Source organism: Mustela putorius, unplaced genomic scaffold (assembly GCF_011764305.1).
Source record: "Mustela putorius furo isolate JIRA1106 unplaced genomic scaffold, ASM1176430v1.1 tig00003834_pilon_pilon_pilon, whole genome shotgun sequence".
Classification (NCBI taxonomy): domain Eukaryota; kingdom Metazoa; phylum Chordata; class Mammalia; order Carnivora; family Mustelidae; genus Mustela; species Mustela putorius.
In genome coordinates, this window is record NW_025421987.1 from 27377595 (window position 1) to 27392141 (window position 14547).

Genomic DNA, 14547 nt, shown 5'->3' on the forward strand with positions numbered 1-14547 from the left:
AGAACAAGCTATAGAGCTAATCAGTGATCAATATGTGCTGATATATCTGATCCGTAGACATTCTTCCAAAGCATGTACAGATCCTACTAAAAGCAAGAGCGAATATTCAGGTAAAATAAATCCTTTGTTAGGATGAATTACCTGTCATTGGGACAGTGACTTGGCAACGTCCAGTCGTGGTGTGGGTTAATGAGGAAACCCCAGGACAGGAATACGGAGCTTGGTGTCAGAGTGCCAACCACCAGCTGGAGAGGTTTGCGAGAGCGTGATTTACCTAGGGAGGTAACATGCAGGTTAACTTTGGTAACACAGTAGATTTTTATGATTGGGGTAGAAGGCACAATAATGATTTAAGAAGATGATAAAGAGCATGAAAGCATCAAGTTCTTTTCTTCTGATGGAGTACACAAATATTATCAATGTTTTGCCCATAAATTTAAGCAGAAACCAAACAAAATATCATTTTGAAATTTATGTGCATATGTTTATGCATATATATGTATGTGTATATGGGTAGTATATGCATATAAATTATAGGCAATCATACCTAGGTTTTTTTTTTTTTAGATTTTATTTATTTATTTGACAAAGAGAGAGATCTCAAGTAGACAGAGAGGCAGGCAGAGAGAGAGGGGGAAGCAGGCTCCCTCCTGAGCAGAGAGCCTGATGGGGGGGCTCGATCCCAAGACTCTGGGATCATGACCTGAGCTGAAGGCAGAGGCTTAACTCACTGAGCCACCCAGGTGCCCCTGGGTTTTATTTTCTTATGGGTTAGGGATAGCTATGAAAGTTGTGGCTATTACCAATGAAATAAATAATGCGAATGCGTTGCTCACTTCATTTCTTTTACAGATACAAGAAAAGCATGTTTGTTCTCCCCCTCTTCCCAAGACTATGAATAGTGTGAAAGGACATCAAAGATGAGAAAAGAAAGCGTAACATCTGGCTTGTAGGTTATATTCTATTTTAAAACTAGTTTAGAAGTGTAAAATCTCTTATCATACTATTATAATAAGCCACCCCCTTTTCTTGCAGTGAGTGTCTAAATAGAAAATGCATATACATTCTTTTTCTTACATTCCTAATACTGTCGGAAGAGTAGGGATGACATAGGAAGAACATTTGTTTAGATGGGACGAATCAGATTTGGGCAATACCAAGTGATGATAACAAACCACTTTAGATTCTTTTCCAGTATATTGGGGGGGAGCAGTATTTGCATTTTAAAAAATATTTGGAACTTCAGGAGTGGGATCAGTGAAAAAGAACAATGAAGATCCTTTGCCATGGAAACCAACATTGGCTTATAAAAAAAAGTCTGTACATAACATAAAAGTGCAATAAGATATCAAATAAAACTATGCAGAACATAAAACCTTCTTTTTATTTCCACTGGATTCTGTCTTTCATTTCATGAGACCATGCCTCTTGTATTTGCTGTAAGAACTTGTGTTATTTTTATCTAATGTGATAGGAACTAATGGGTAGGAAGGTACCTCTTGTATGAGCTTAGTGGAAGTTACCTGAACCCAATGTCCTTTAAAATTGTGCCATCCTTGATGCTTCTGGTAGATTTAAGTTCTTTGAGTTGTTATTCTGGTGGAAAAACCTTCTCATCCCAGAACATATAAGCCTAATGGTGGCCAGCTGTTTCATGGTAACACAGCTGAATTTTTAAAATTAACATATAATGTATTATATGTTTCAGGGATACAGGTCTGTGATTCATTAGTCTTACACAATTCACAGCACTCACCATAACACAACTGAATTTTTAAAAAGCTATCTAAAATAACTGTCAAGGATAGGTGTTCACTTGTTTGTAAATGTGTTTTTATCTTTTTCCATAAAATTTTCCAGCTCCACCTGCAATGCTACCTTGTATGATCATGATTCCAAGAACACAAGTCTGACTCCCCGAAAAGGTAGAATAGAACCTGGTGAGGCTAAGGGATTTATGTAGTTTGACAAAGGCCTGAAGGGATTTTGATATTCCTTTTTCCACTCCTGAGTTAGTTTTCACTAAGTGATACAACTATCTCATTTTACAATTGAAAAATACGGCCCAGAGAAGTTTCAAGGTCACACCAAGAGCAAGGTCAAGACTTCAATTTCTCTCTTCTGAACTATAATCTAGTTTTTTTCCTTTCTTATCTTTCTTTCTTTTTTTTTTTTAATTAGATCATTGACATACTCATGATATATGAAGATTATGCCATTTAGAGACAAAATATACATTTTCCTTTCTCCAAGGGAACGGCATGGCCATAAAACAATTATTTCACTAAACTTGGATCTTAACATAAACGTGATTAAAATTTATGTGGCAAATGCAGATATAAATTGAATTGAAGTTAATGCATTAGGCATTGTATCATTCTCAAAAGCAGATTACAAAAAAATTACATCCGTTGCCTGAGAGGAAAGGTGGGGCATTATATCCTGATCAAGATGAAATAATTTCCTGAGCTGGTCATCACAAAGGGAAAAATAATTTCAAGTCCAGTGTCCTAGAAGTTCCCAAATGAAGTTACAAAGCGTGACTAAGGTGTAATCCCTCTTTTGATGTCCCTTACACATTTCTTTATGTTTGTCTTGAGAAACAGCTTGATGAGAACATGAAGCCAGAATCCCATGGACCCATACTAATACTTCCTGACTTTATTAAATATTCTGAAATAAAGTTTCATTAGAAGTTATAAGGAGTCACTGAAATTTCCCTCCTGCTTTGGAAGAATTTGGGAGGCCAGGAAAAGGAATTGGTATTTTTCAAAATGCTTACTGCATCCCTAAAAAGAAGCAAAAATGAACGGAAGGAGGGGAGGGGACCGTGGCAACAAATTTCTGGTAACAGGCTTGGCTAATGCCTCCAGAAGACACAATTCACAGCTGCGAAGGGCCTGTTTGCTACATGTATCTGAAGATCTGTGCACTCCCCCAACCCATTTCATTGCTCTAGAAACACAGAACAAACAGGAGAGATCCCTTTTGCTTGACATCTAGTATACTACAAAAGATAAACATGGTTATGAAATACTAAGACCAGTTCACATTAGTAAATGCCAAAGAAAAGCGAAATATTTTTATCAATAATCTACAGTCAGGGAGATGTGAGATTGGACGGTAAAGGCATACTCCCATCTTTTTTAGGTTCTGACCGCAATGGCCTACTTATTTGATCTGCGAAGAAATTTTAATAGTGAAACTGGGACAGTGTAAGATTTTAATCTTTCTTTAGTCATGTAGAAAATGTTTCTACTCATTTATTCGTAGGTTATTTACTTTCCTATTTCCAGTCTCCCTCTCCCTGGGAGTCTCCGCATTGTGTTGCTATTCTAGGAAATTGGTCCTTGCTCTCATGTTGGACTAAATAGAAGAGGGTCCAAAGGAAGAAAGAGGAGGAATAAAGTAGAACCCATGTTCCAACCCATTTAGCATGCTTTTAAAATGTGAACAGTCTCCTTCAACAAAGGCTAGACATCAGATTTTGCCCTTAAAAGCTGGAAAACACCAGACAAGGCCCAAGTTGACACACTGTGAAGTAGATTCAGGCTAACAGGAGTTAACTCTAAGTGAGCACATACTATGGGGCAGGCCCTATCCTGCAAGGCCACACATGCATGAACTCATTTATCCCTCACGACAACCCTGGTGTGCAGGAGAAAGGAGGCACTGAGAAGTTTAGTAATTTGTCTAAATTCCTCAGGTTTGTATGTAGTGGTGCTGGGATAAGATCCCAAGCAGTCTCTACAACCAGATCATGGTACTTGCAAGCTAGGTTATCTGCTGGGGCCTGTTGTGTTACATGTTCTAATCTACATTCCTAACTCATCCCCAAGGAATTGGTTTCCATGGGTAGAAATGACAAAGCATGGTTTAAAGTTAATAAAATCTGAAAAATGAACAAAATATACCTGAGCAGGACTTCTTCTGACTCGGAGGGGGAGCAGGCCGCACAACGATCAGATATTTAGGCTCCGCATCTGGAAATAATAACATTATGTATCAGTAAAATTCTCTGAGAGGGAGCAATGAATGTTCACGACAGCAAACCCATGTCCTGACTCAATGTTCCCCGGCCTTAATCATTGTAACCATCTCACCCATGGATGAGAGGACCCAGGAATGTGTGAAGTTAATACTCCCTGAGACAATTCAGTCCATTAAGATTTTGAAATGAAAATTAAATCCAGATTTTCAAAACCAAATGGATGGGAGTCGGGGAGAGGTCTTGAATCTTGCTATACATAGATTTTTGTGCCACATTTTCATCAAGCCTTCCCACTGCAAAGAGATTTTTTAAAAATCTGATCATACCCATTTTGTCATCCTACTCTTCACAGAAGCCATCCTGATGCTTCAAAAGCAGGGAAGGAAAATCATACTTGCCTAAGACCCATGAGATGCAACAGGACCTCAACTGCCTTATGATCTGAAACTGCTCACTTCCACAGTAATATGAATATTCATAATGTCCTCTTTATTTTCATCCTCTTTGCATAATCTCTCAGCCTGTTAGCATATTCAGCCAATCATTTTTGTGAACAATATTTAACAAAGTCACAATTTCAGGTGGTATACTCTTCATCTACAATATGTCAATGGAAAATAAAAGAGAATCTCTTTTAAAAAATATTTGGACTGATGATTTGCAGATCTATATCCCTGAACAAATAATACATTATATGCTGATTAAAAAGTAAATACATGTGTATTTACATGGGAAAAAATTATTTAGGCTTTGGCGCTCCTGGGTGGCTCATTCGGTGAAGCATCTGCCTTCGACTCAGGTCATGATCTCAGGATCCTGGGATCAAGTCCCACTTCAGGCTCTCTGCTCAGTGGGGTGTCTGTTTCTCTCTCTCTCTCCCTCTGCCTCTCCACTCCTTTTGTGCTCTCTCTCTTGCTCATGCTCTCTCAAATAAATAAATGAAAACTTTAAAAAATATTTAGGCTTTGGGGACGCCTCAGTGGTGCTGTTGGTTAAGCATCAACTCCTGATTTTGGCTCAAGTCATAATCTCAGGGTCATGGGATTCTGCAGCTCTGCCCTCAGAATGGAGCCAGCTTGAGATTCTCTCTCCCTTGTCCTATTCCTTCCACTTTGTGTGCTCTCTATGTAAAAATAAATTGGTAAGATCTTTTTAAAAAAAATTTAGGTTTTAAATAAAATGATGTTTAAACCATCGATATGCACTAAATCAGGGGCTAATAATTTTTCAAATCATCTTCTTTTTTGAATTGGTATTTCTGAGATGGTTGATTTAAATATACATAAATAAGACAAATGTAATTGGGCATACTGAATAGCATTTCATAAGCACTTCTACTGAACTGGTTGGTGACTATTATCTACAATAATTCTCTAGTAACTTTGGATTCTGAAGTTCATTCTGCATCGTATCTCATTTGGATGCTGTAGTCAACAAGAGTTCTCCCTTGCTCACTCAGACAGAACTTATTTACATCTTTGTTTTGTTTTCATTCTGGATTTAAATGTCTCCCCTCTATGAGTCTGGAACAGAGGCCTTCCCTGCCCAAGGCTTTACAGAGCTGACCTCATCTTCAGCTGGACACAACCTGGCAGTTCAAGCCCTTTCAATGACTTGTGCCTTTGTCTTTTACTGGACACCCCACACAGCCTTATTTGCGATAACCTGCTACATTAACTATACCGCATAAAGGAAACCAGGTAACCTCTCCAACAGACCTCAGAGCTTTGTCTCCTTTCTTATGATTGCCTCATGAACACAATATGGTTAAAGGAATGTTCATTATGTTTCAGAGTCTCGTGTTTGAAGGCATAGCTTCCTTAGTGGGGCTTAGACAAGGAAGATTGAACCTAAATCAAAGGTCCCTAGTAGGAATATAATACATTCCCTGATTGTATTTGGGATCTAAAGTAATATAAGTATTAAGAATGTACCACATAGTCAGTACTTTCTTCATGGAGGGCACTTACGAAACACTTTACATTTGTGACTAATTACTCCTCATGGCAATCCTACTTGATACACACCACTATGGCACATTTGTGGAGGAGGTCACTGAGGCAGGGTCAGCTTCATGGGCAGTCAACATGCCCTGTCACACAGGCCCCATGTTCAGAAGCATCCCATGCTTGGTTTAATGCCCTGCTGTCAGTGTGCTGAAATTCTTAATAGTTTTTATCTTTGCATCTGAGTTTGGTAAGGGCAGTGAAGGGCCAATAAAGCCTGTGTGGGAGCAGAGGAGCCAGAGCAATAGATAGGCTGCAGTTTCTTTCCCACCCATAGTGGTTGAGATGCCCTCTCAGCACAGCATTCCCAGGGACCCAGGACACATGGGGGTTCAGCAAGACTCCAAGGTCAAACAGAGCAAGCATACTGCATCTCTGGCTGAGGAAGAGGGCATGGAGGGGACCTGTGTGGACACACTCACTGTTCAAGCAAACCAAAAGTCGCTTCCATGCAGAAGGCAATGGCCTTGTAACCCAAACAACCAAGCAATCCTATAGCATCCCCTATTGTTCCTGTTAGTTCTCTGTATTTGCCAACCACTTATGCCGAAAAGGACTATCTCAAAGAAAAAGGGAAGCTGGACCAACCCCCAGTTCCCGTGCCTTTCCCTTCTTTGTCACTCATAAGTAAGCCAAAGGCAGAGTTACAGAATGTCCACATGTCAAGGAGTGAAGGACAGAGAGTTAGTGTTTTGCATTTCCATTCTTTGGGTAAGGAGATACACATGCACGTATCAATGACAAATTACAAATTGTGTGATCTGTGATTCTGCTTTGGTGTTGAAGGCCCATCTTGGCCTTTAAAACTGGCCTTGCATGATGTAAAGAGAAATGGCAAAATTTAGGTTAATGATTTAAAATTTTAATTTACTTAATGCCATTGGATAGCAAATAAAATAACACCATCACAAGCTGGGAACCTGTGGAAGAAAGGAAATATTTTAGGATCTTTAATGATAATTTTCTCCTGCTTTTTGAAATTTGGCTGTGCAAATCATATGCTGTCTTGAATTTACTTCTAGAAACCAAAACGAAATCTCTGTTTTTCTTAAGTTACCCTCACTGTGGCAGGGTCTCTTAGCTTTTCACTTCCTTCCTTGATGCACATTAATTCAATTCTGCCTCAGCAGCTTAAAAAATAAGCCTGAAATACTAGAAAAGTAACATGCGTGGAAGCCAGAGATTGTGCCATGATCCAAGACATATGTTTATAAGAGCAATTTAAAAGTAATTTTTGTTATGATCAGTCATTTTGCATAAAGCCTAGGCTGTGACAGCCAGATACAAATTAGAACAGATGTCGGGAACAGGGGGCAGACAGGAGGCCTCTCACTACTCATTAGAAACTCCCAACATTCATATATTTCAGCAGTCTTTGTGCTCGATTTGGAATGCAAACATGGAAAAATAAAACAACTAAAAACCAAAATATCTATTTCAGTTCTGTACTCTGAAACTCTTTGCAAATCTGTAGTAGCCTGGAAATACATACACTGTAGCTTGGTCAGCCATTCTATTCACACATGCCAAAACACACTCGTTCTTCATTTAGAAAATGTATATAATTAAAATGTCCACTTCAGCAAATTTGTGTAGAATACAGTTAAGCCTATACTGTGTTGCAGACTGATTACATCTAATTCTCTTAATATTTCAAATGCCCTGAGGTGAAGGATTGTGACAGCTTACTGTTTAAGGAAATCTACTACTGAAATTCTTTATAAAGTGCTAGAGTTTTTGGTAATGCAAATAATTCTTCAATAATCACTCTGTTTGATAAATTCCAATTTTCACATTTTTATTAGAGGACCTCCACCTTGCAAACCACACTGCTCTAGAATGAAGTCATAGCGAGCTTCATTTCTGCAGTGCAAATTTCCACAAAATAAAAATTTTTAAAAATTTTTTATTTTTTATAAACATATATTTTTATCCCCAGGGGTACATGTCTGTGAATCGCCAGGTTTACACACTTCACAGCACTCACCAAAGCACATACCCTCCCCAATGTCCATAACCTCACCCCCCTTCTCCCAACCTCCCTCCCCCCAGCAACCCTCAGTTTGTTTTGTGAGATTAAGAGTCACTTCTGGCTTGTCTCCCTCCCAATCCCATCTTGTTTCATTGATTCTTCTCCTACCCACTTAAGCCCCCATGTTGCATCACCACTTCCTCATATCAGGGAGATCATATGATAGTTGTCTTTCTCTGCTTGACTTATTTCGCTAAGCATGATACGCTCTAGTTCCATCCACGTCGTCGCAAATGGCAAGATTTCATTTCTTTTGATGGCTGCATAGTATTCCATTGTGTATATATACCACCTCTTCTTGATCCATTCATTTGTTGATGGACATCTTCCCATAGTTTGGCTATTGTGGACATTGCTGCTATAAACATTCGGGTGCACGTGCCCCTTTGGATCACCACATTTGTATCTTTAGGGTAAATACCCAGTAGTGCAATTGCTGGCTCAAATAGCCAAAGGGATATTGAAAAAGAAAGCCAAAGTTGGTGGCATCACAATTCCGGACTTCAAGCTCTATTACAAAGCTGTCATCATCAAGACAGCATGGTACTGGCACAAAAACGGACACATAGATCAATGGAACAGAATAGAGAGCCCAGAAATAGACCCTCAACTCTATGGTCAACTAATTTTAGACAAAGCAGGAAAGGATGTCCAATGGAAAAAAGACAGCCTCTTCAATAAATGGTGTTGGGAAAATTGGACAGCCACATGCAGAAAAATGAAATTGGACCATTTCCTTACACCACACACTAAAATAGACTCAAAATGGATGAAGGACCTCAATGTGAGAAAGGAATCCATCAAAATCCTTGAGGAGAACACAGGCAGCAACCTCTTCGACCTCTGCCGCAGCAACATCTTCCTAGGAACATCGCCAAAGGCAAGGGAAGCAAGGGCAAAAATGAACTATTGGGATTTCATTAAGATCAAAAGCTTTTCACAGCAAAGGAAACAGGTAACAAAATCAAAAGTCAACTGACAGAATGGGAGAAGATATTTGCAAACGACATATCAGATAAAGGACTAGTGTCCAGAATCTATAAAGAACTTAGCAAACTCAACACCCAAAGAACAAATAATCCAATCAAGAAATGGGCAGAGGACATGAACAGACATTTCTGCAAAGAAGACATCCAGATGGCCAACAGACACATGAAAAAGTGCTCCATATCACTCAGCATCAGGGAAATACAAATCAAAACCACAATGAGATACCACCTTACACCAGTCAGAATGGCTAAAATCAACAAGTCAGGAAATGACAGATGCTGGCGAGGATGCGGAGAAAGGGGAACCCTCCTACACTGTTGGTGGGAATGCAAGCTGGTGCAGCCACTCTGGAAAACAGCATGGAGGTTCCTCAAAATGTTGAAAATAGAACTGCCCTATGCCCAGCAATTGCACTACTGGGTATTTACCCTAAAGACACAAACGTAGTGATCCAAAGGGGCACGTGCACCCGAATGTTTATAGCAGCAATGTCCACAATAGCCAAACTATGGAAAGAACCTAGATGTCCATCAACAGATGAATGGATCAAGAAGAGGTGGTATATATACACAATGGAATACTATGCAGCCATCAAAAGAAATGAAATCTTGCCATTTGCGACGACGTGGATGGAACTAGAACGTATCATGCTTAGCGAAATAAGTCAAGCAGAGAAAGACAACTATCATATGATCTTCCTGATATGAGGAAGTGGTGATGCAACATGGGGGCTTAAGTGGGTAGGAGAAGAATCAATGAAACAAGATGGGATTGGGAGGGAGACAAACCATAAGTGAATCTTAATATCACAAAACAAACTGAGGGTTGCTGGGGGGAGGGGGGTTGGGAGAAGGGGGGTGAGGTTATGGACATTGGGGAGGGTATGTGCTTTGGTGAGTGCTGTGAAGTGTGTAAACCTGGCGATTCACAGACATGTACCCCTGAGGATAAAAATATATGTTTATAAAAACATAAAAAATTAATTAAAAAAAAAACCACAATGAGATATCACCTCACACCAGACAGAATGGCTAAAATCAACAAGTCAGGAAATGACAGATGCTGGTGAGGATGCGGAGGAAGGGGAACCCTCCTACACTGTTGGTGGGAATGCAAGCTGGTGCAACCACTCTGGAAAACAGCATGGAGGTTCCTCAAAATGTTGAAAATAGAACTCCACAAAATAAAATTTAATAAGCCAGGATGCTCCTACAGGAAATCATGTAAGGGTCTTGAACAAAAATAATAATTTACCCTTGCCATCTTTTTAACAAGTTGGTTTCATATCAAACTAAATTTCTCAACACAAAAGCATATACTCTAGAGCCTGGAATTACATCTTGCTTGCTAGTTGCTTATATAAGGTGAGTGCTTAATGTATGCACATCTGTTTCCTCACCTGCAAAATGGGGGGGGGGGAATCACAGTACCTACCTGCAAAGGGTCTTAGTGATGATTAACCTGTAACAGTGCCTAAGACACAGAAAGAGCTTAGTTAATGATGGCTATTATCATGACAATAAAGATGGGGATTCCTTGAAAGCAGAAATTTGTGTCTTCAGAGGCCCTGGGGACTTATAAAAAGGAAGGAAAATGTTCAAAGCCTTTTTTTTTTTTTTAAGCAATTATCACAGGGTCCAAAATGCAAAACTTTCACAAAAATAAAATTAAACACCATACAGACAAAGATCCTCTGTCCTGACCAGACTAAGTAGCTCTTATGAGCTCTTTCAGGCTTTTTTGTGTTCATCTCTCTGTGGTCCAATTTTATCAAGCGTTTTAGTAAAATGATTTAGCCAGAAACCCCTATCTTCCACACCTGATCACATACCTGATCACAAGTGAGGATCCTTAACCTCCACCACCCCTTGATCACCCTGGCCTGCCTTCAGCAAGAATCTTGCCAGGTTAGTTTAGCCAGATTCCCCCACCCCTTATCCTCATGTTTCTTCTTAGTCATTTTCCATCCATGTATTCCCACCTGCTTCTTGGCTATAAATTCCCACTTTTCCTTGTTGCATTCAGAGTTAAGCTCAGTTTCTCTCCCACACTGCAAGATCCCATTGTTGTGGTCCCTATGCCCACTGCAATAGTCCCTACCTTTAAACAAAGTCTTCCCAGCTATCTTTAACAAATGCCACTGAATAAATTCTTCCTTCATAATACTCACATCAATCCAAAAAATCCTAGAAAATTTACTGGTATGCAGAATCTGGCAGCACATAATACAATAATATATTATGGCCAAATGTAGGTTTATTCCAGAAATGTATCATACAAAGAAAAAAAAAATAAGCCTATTTCAACAGGTACTAAAAGTCATTTCACAACATTCAACACTAATTCTTATGTGATAAATAAGGAATGAATGGACACTTTTGTTAATATGATAAAATAGATCTTGGGACATCTGACCCAACTTTCTGTAATGCAGAGCACCCTACACATACGTTCCTGTTGAGAAGCTCTTCCTGGCTTTATCAGAACATTCAACTATCATTTTTATTTCCTTTTTATTGCTTTATTTTTAAAAATGTTATCCTAGGATTCGATTTTATAACCTGCTTCAGCTTTCGTATTGAGTACTTGAGCCCACAGATTATTAGGGAAACAAACACGAGTAATATAACCAACTACATCACGTGTTCTTTGGGAGACTAAAATGAGATGGTGGGTTTGAAGCGTTATTGGAATATTTACACATGAGACCAGCTTACCAGAATTGCAAGTTGGAACAAACTTGCTCACAAAGACCTAGATTTAAGTTTCTATGTCCATTTCCCTCTTTGAGGTACCTCCTTGCTTTACTGAGTACGGCTTATTTATTATTCAAGCTTATTTTCACTTGTTCTCAGGATCACAAAAGTCGCCATTTGCAAGTTACTGTGAGTGGATTCATGGTAACACAGTGCTTCTGCTCACGTCGCATTCTATTTCAATGACATAAAGCAAAGCACATATGCTCTACTAAATGCATACAGGACAACATGCAGGCTTTCCTCTGGTAGGAGAGGGCCCAGGCAGTGAACAGTTAACACGGTGGTGCTTTAAAGGTCTGGGTCAGGGAAGGTGAACATCATCTCAGATATCCTTCAAGGGTTCAGGGAAGGGATTCAAGATGAAATTGAATTTTTGAGTTGACTCTGAATCTCTTTTTTTTTTTTTTAAAGATTTTATTTATTTGACAGAGAGAGAACATAAGTAGGCAGAGAGGTAGGCAGAGAGAAAGGGTGGGGGGGAGCAGCCTCCCTGTGGAGCAGAGAGCCTGTTGTGGGGCTTGATACCAGGACCCTGGAATCATGACCTGAACTGAAGGCAGAGGCTTTTACCCACTGAGCCACCCAGGCGCCCCTGACTCCGAGTCTTTTAAAGACTGTCCCTGAACACCTTTGTCAGTAACTAGATTTTTGATGTTAAAAAAAAAAAAAAAAATCATTGAATAGGTAGAATTATCCCTCCTGTGATTTGGAGATCTGAAAAGAACAGTGATGCTTGATCTTTGGTTCACCTCCAGAGAGGGGAAGAGACGGCTGCCTCTGGGTCCCAATGGAAGAGGCTGAAATCTCTTGCTCTCTGGAGGTAACTGGGGCTGTAGAAAGGCTTCTGAGATGTAGAAAGTGGGCCGCAGAAACCCAGCAAGGAGAACAGTGGGCACTGAGCTAAAGCCCTGTTCACACGAGGGGCTTCCTCTGAACAGCTGTGCTGGCCCTCGCTGGGATTTTGGCCACTAGGCACCTAATCAGAGGGTGGAAGAACAGAAAACAGGGATCTTGGGGCAGGCAGGGGGAGAATGGAGTCCCGGGCTCTTTCATGATGTGCAGAAGTTGGATGGGCTTCCAAATGAACTCCACCAGCTTTTCAGGGGTTGCAAGACTGGTCTGGGGGAAGGGAGGGAGGAAAGAATAGAATCCAAAGGGAAGAAATCTGATTTCCTTCTAATCTAGCAAGTGAGACTTTACGAGTTTTAATTTGATTTGGAGACATAAAAGCAACATAGTATTATCTGAGTCCCAAATGATAACAATATTATAAATAAAGCTGTTTTATAAGAAATGGCATATTAAACATTCAGAGCACCCTATTTCAATGGCTCTAAGACATACTGTCCCCTAGCTTTTAACATTTCTCAAATGCATTCTATGATTGGTGGTATCTTACATCGTTCAGGGGCAGTTGTGACTTTGTTGTCCTTACCGAGACCTTTCCTAGGAAGGTCAAGAAATTGACAGTTTCAAGAAGAAGGTCAGTGATTTGGAAGAAAACTCAGTAGAGAAGGGTTGCAAAGCTTCTGCATCACTAGCATTCTTGCTGGCCTAGTGAGTGGTGTGGTGTGGGGTGGTGTGGTGTGGAAAAACAAGGCTATTTAAAATCAGAATCAAAAGGTGAAACAGAAGGTTCAGACTCTCAAGGTCAAGATATTTAACAGTTACTGAACTTTTTTGTTGTTTATTTTACTTTAAAATTTTTTAAAGTGATATTTTCCTTGCTTAAGGTCCCAGCCCTAGTCTAGCCATAAGAAAAACATCAGATAAAACTAAACTGAAGGACATTCTACAAAATATCTAACCAGAACCTTTCACCAAAAATAAAGAAAGTCGAGAAAACAAGACACTGTCCACCAGAGTCAAAGGAAACATGACAAAATGTAACACGGTATCCCACATGAAATCAGGATGAGAAAAGGGATCTTAAGTAAAAACTAAGGAAATCAAAGTACAGACCTCAGTTAATAACATATCAATATTGGTTCATTAGTTGTGACAAATGCACAATATTAACATGTCAAGAATAGAATTTAAAGGTCAAGTATGTAGGAATTGTACTATATGAGCAACTTTTCTGTAAATCTAAAGCTAAGGCAAAGACTTAATTAAAAAAATAAAATCATATCTCTTTATAAAAAATAGATAATATTATCATATTATGTATCATTATGTATCAGTGATACCAAGGAAGTTGTTTCGATAAATACAAAATAAAGGCTGAAGGGATGCATTAATCAAGAGCTTTATTGTTTTTTACTTTTATATGAAAGAGTGGTGTGATTTACAGCTTAAGTTGATAAAGTTTGATAAAGTAAGGTAACTTTTTTTTTTAGTAAGGTAACTATTTTTAAGAGATGTCAATGTGGCACCTCATAAGACTACTAATAAATTAAGAATAAAATCACTGACAAAACCTAAAACAGGACAAAACTATGGCCAGGGAAGTAACCATGCATAAATATTATCAATCCTCCTTTGCATCTGCAAGTGTCCACATGCCACACTTGGCTGTAATCTGTCCCGAAAGAGCATACTCCAAATTAAGTACACCCTTTAGCTTTCAGCATTTGGCAGGCAGCTCCTATGCCTTATATCATCAACACTAACACTGAGTCATGTCTGTTTGAAAAATCCCCTTGAAAATCCTCTTTGTGTTTGAAGCCCAGGCAGAGGGTTCCATTTACCCACCAGTCAGTACTGAAGGAAAAAAATAAAAATAAAAGACTCCAGAGTGTGGCCATGGAAGGGAGAAGCCAACAGAGC

General features: G+C 39.3%; 1 protein-coding gene across 42 annotated transcripts in view; it reads right to left on the minus strand.

The window, feature by feature from the left end:
• Positions 1-14547, minus strand: part of LOC101691019 (ABI family member 3 binding protein) — a 248767-nt gene that overhangs the window by 156294 nt on the left and 77926 nt on the right. For all 42 annotated transcript variants that reach the window (XM_013045552.2, XM_013045541.2, XM_013045542.2 and 39 more), the window contains exons 3-4: positions 3915-3983; positions 142-274 (exon numbers count right to left, since the gene is read on the minus strand). In XM_013045552.2, the coding sequence (XP_012901006.1) occupies positions 142-274; positions 3915-3983 (202 nt within the window). The remainder of the gene's footprint in view (positions 1-141; positions 275-3914; positions 3984-14547) is intronic.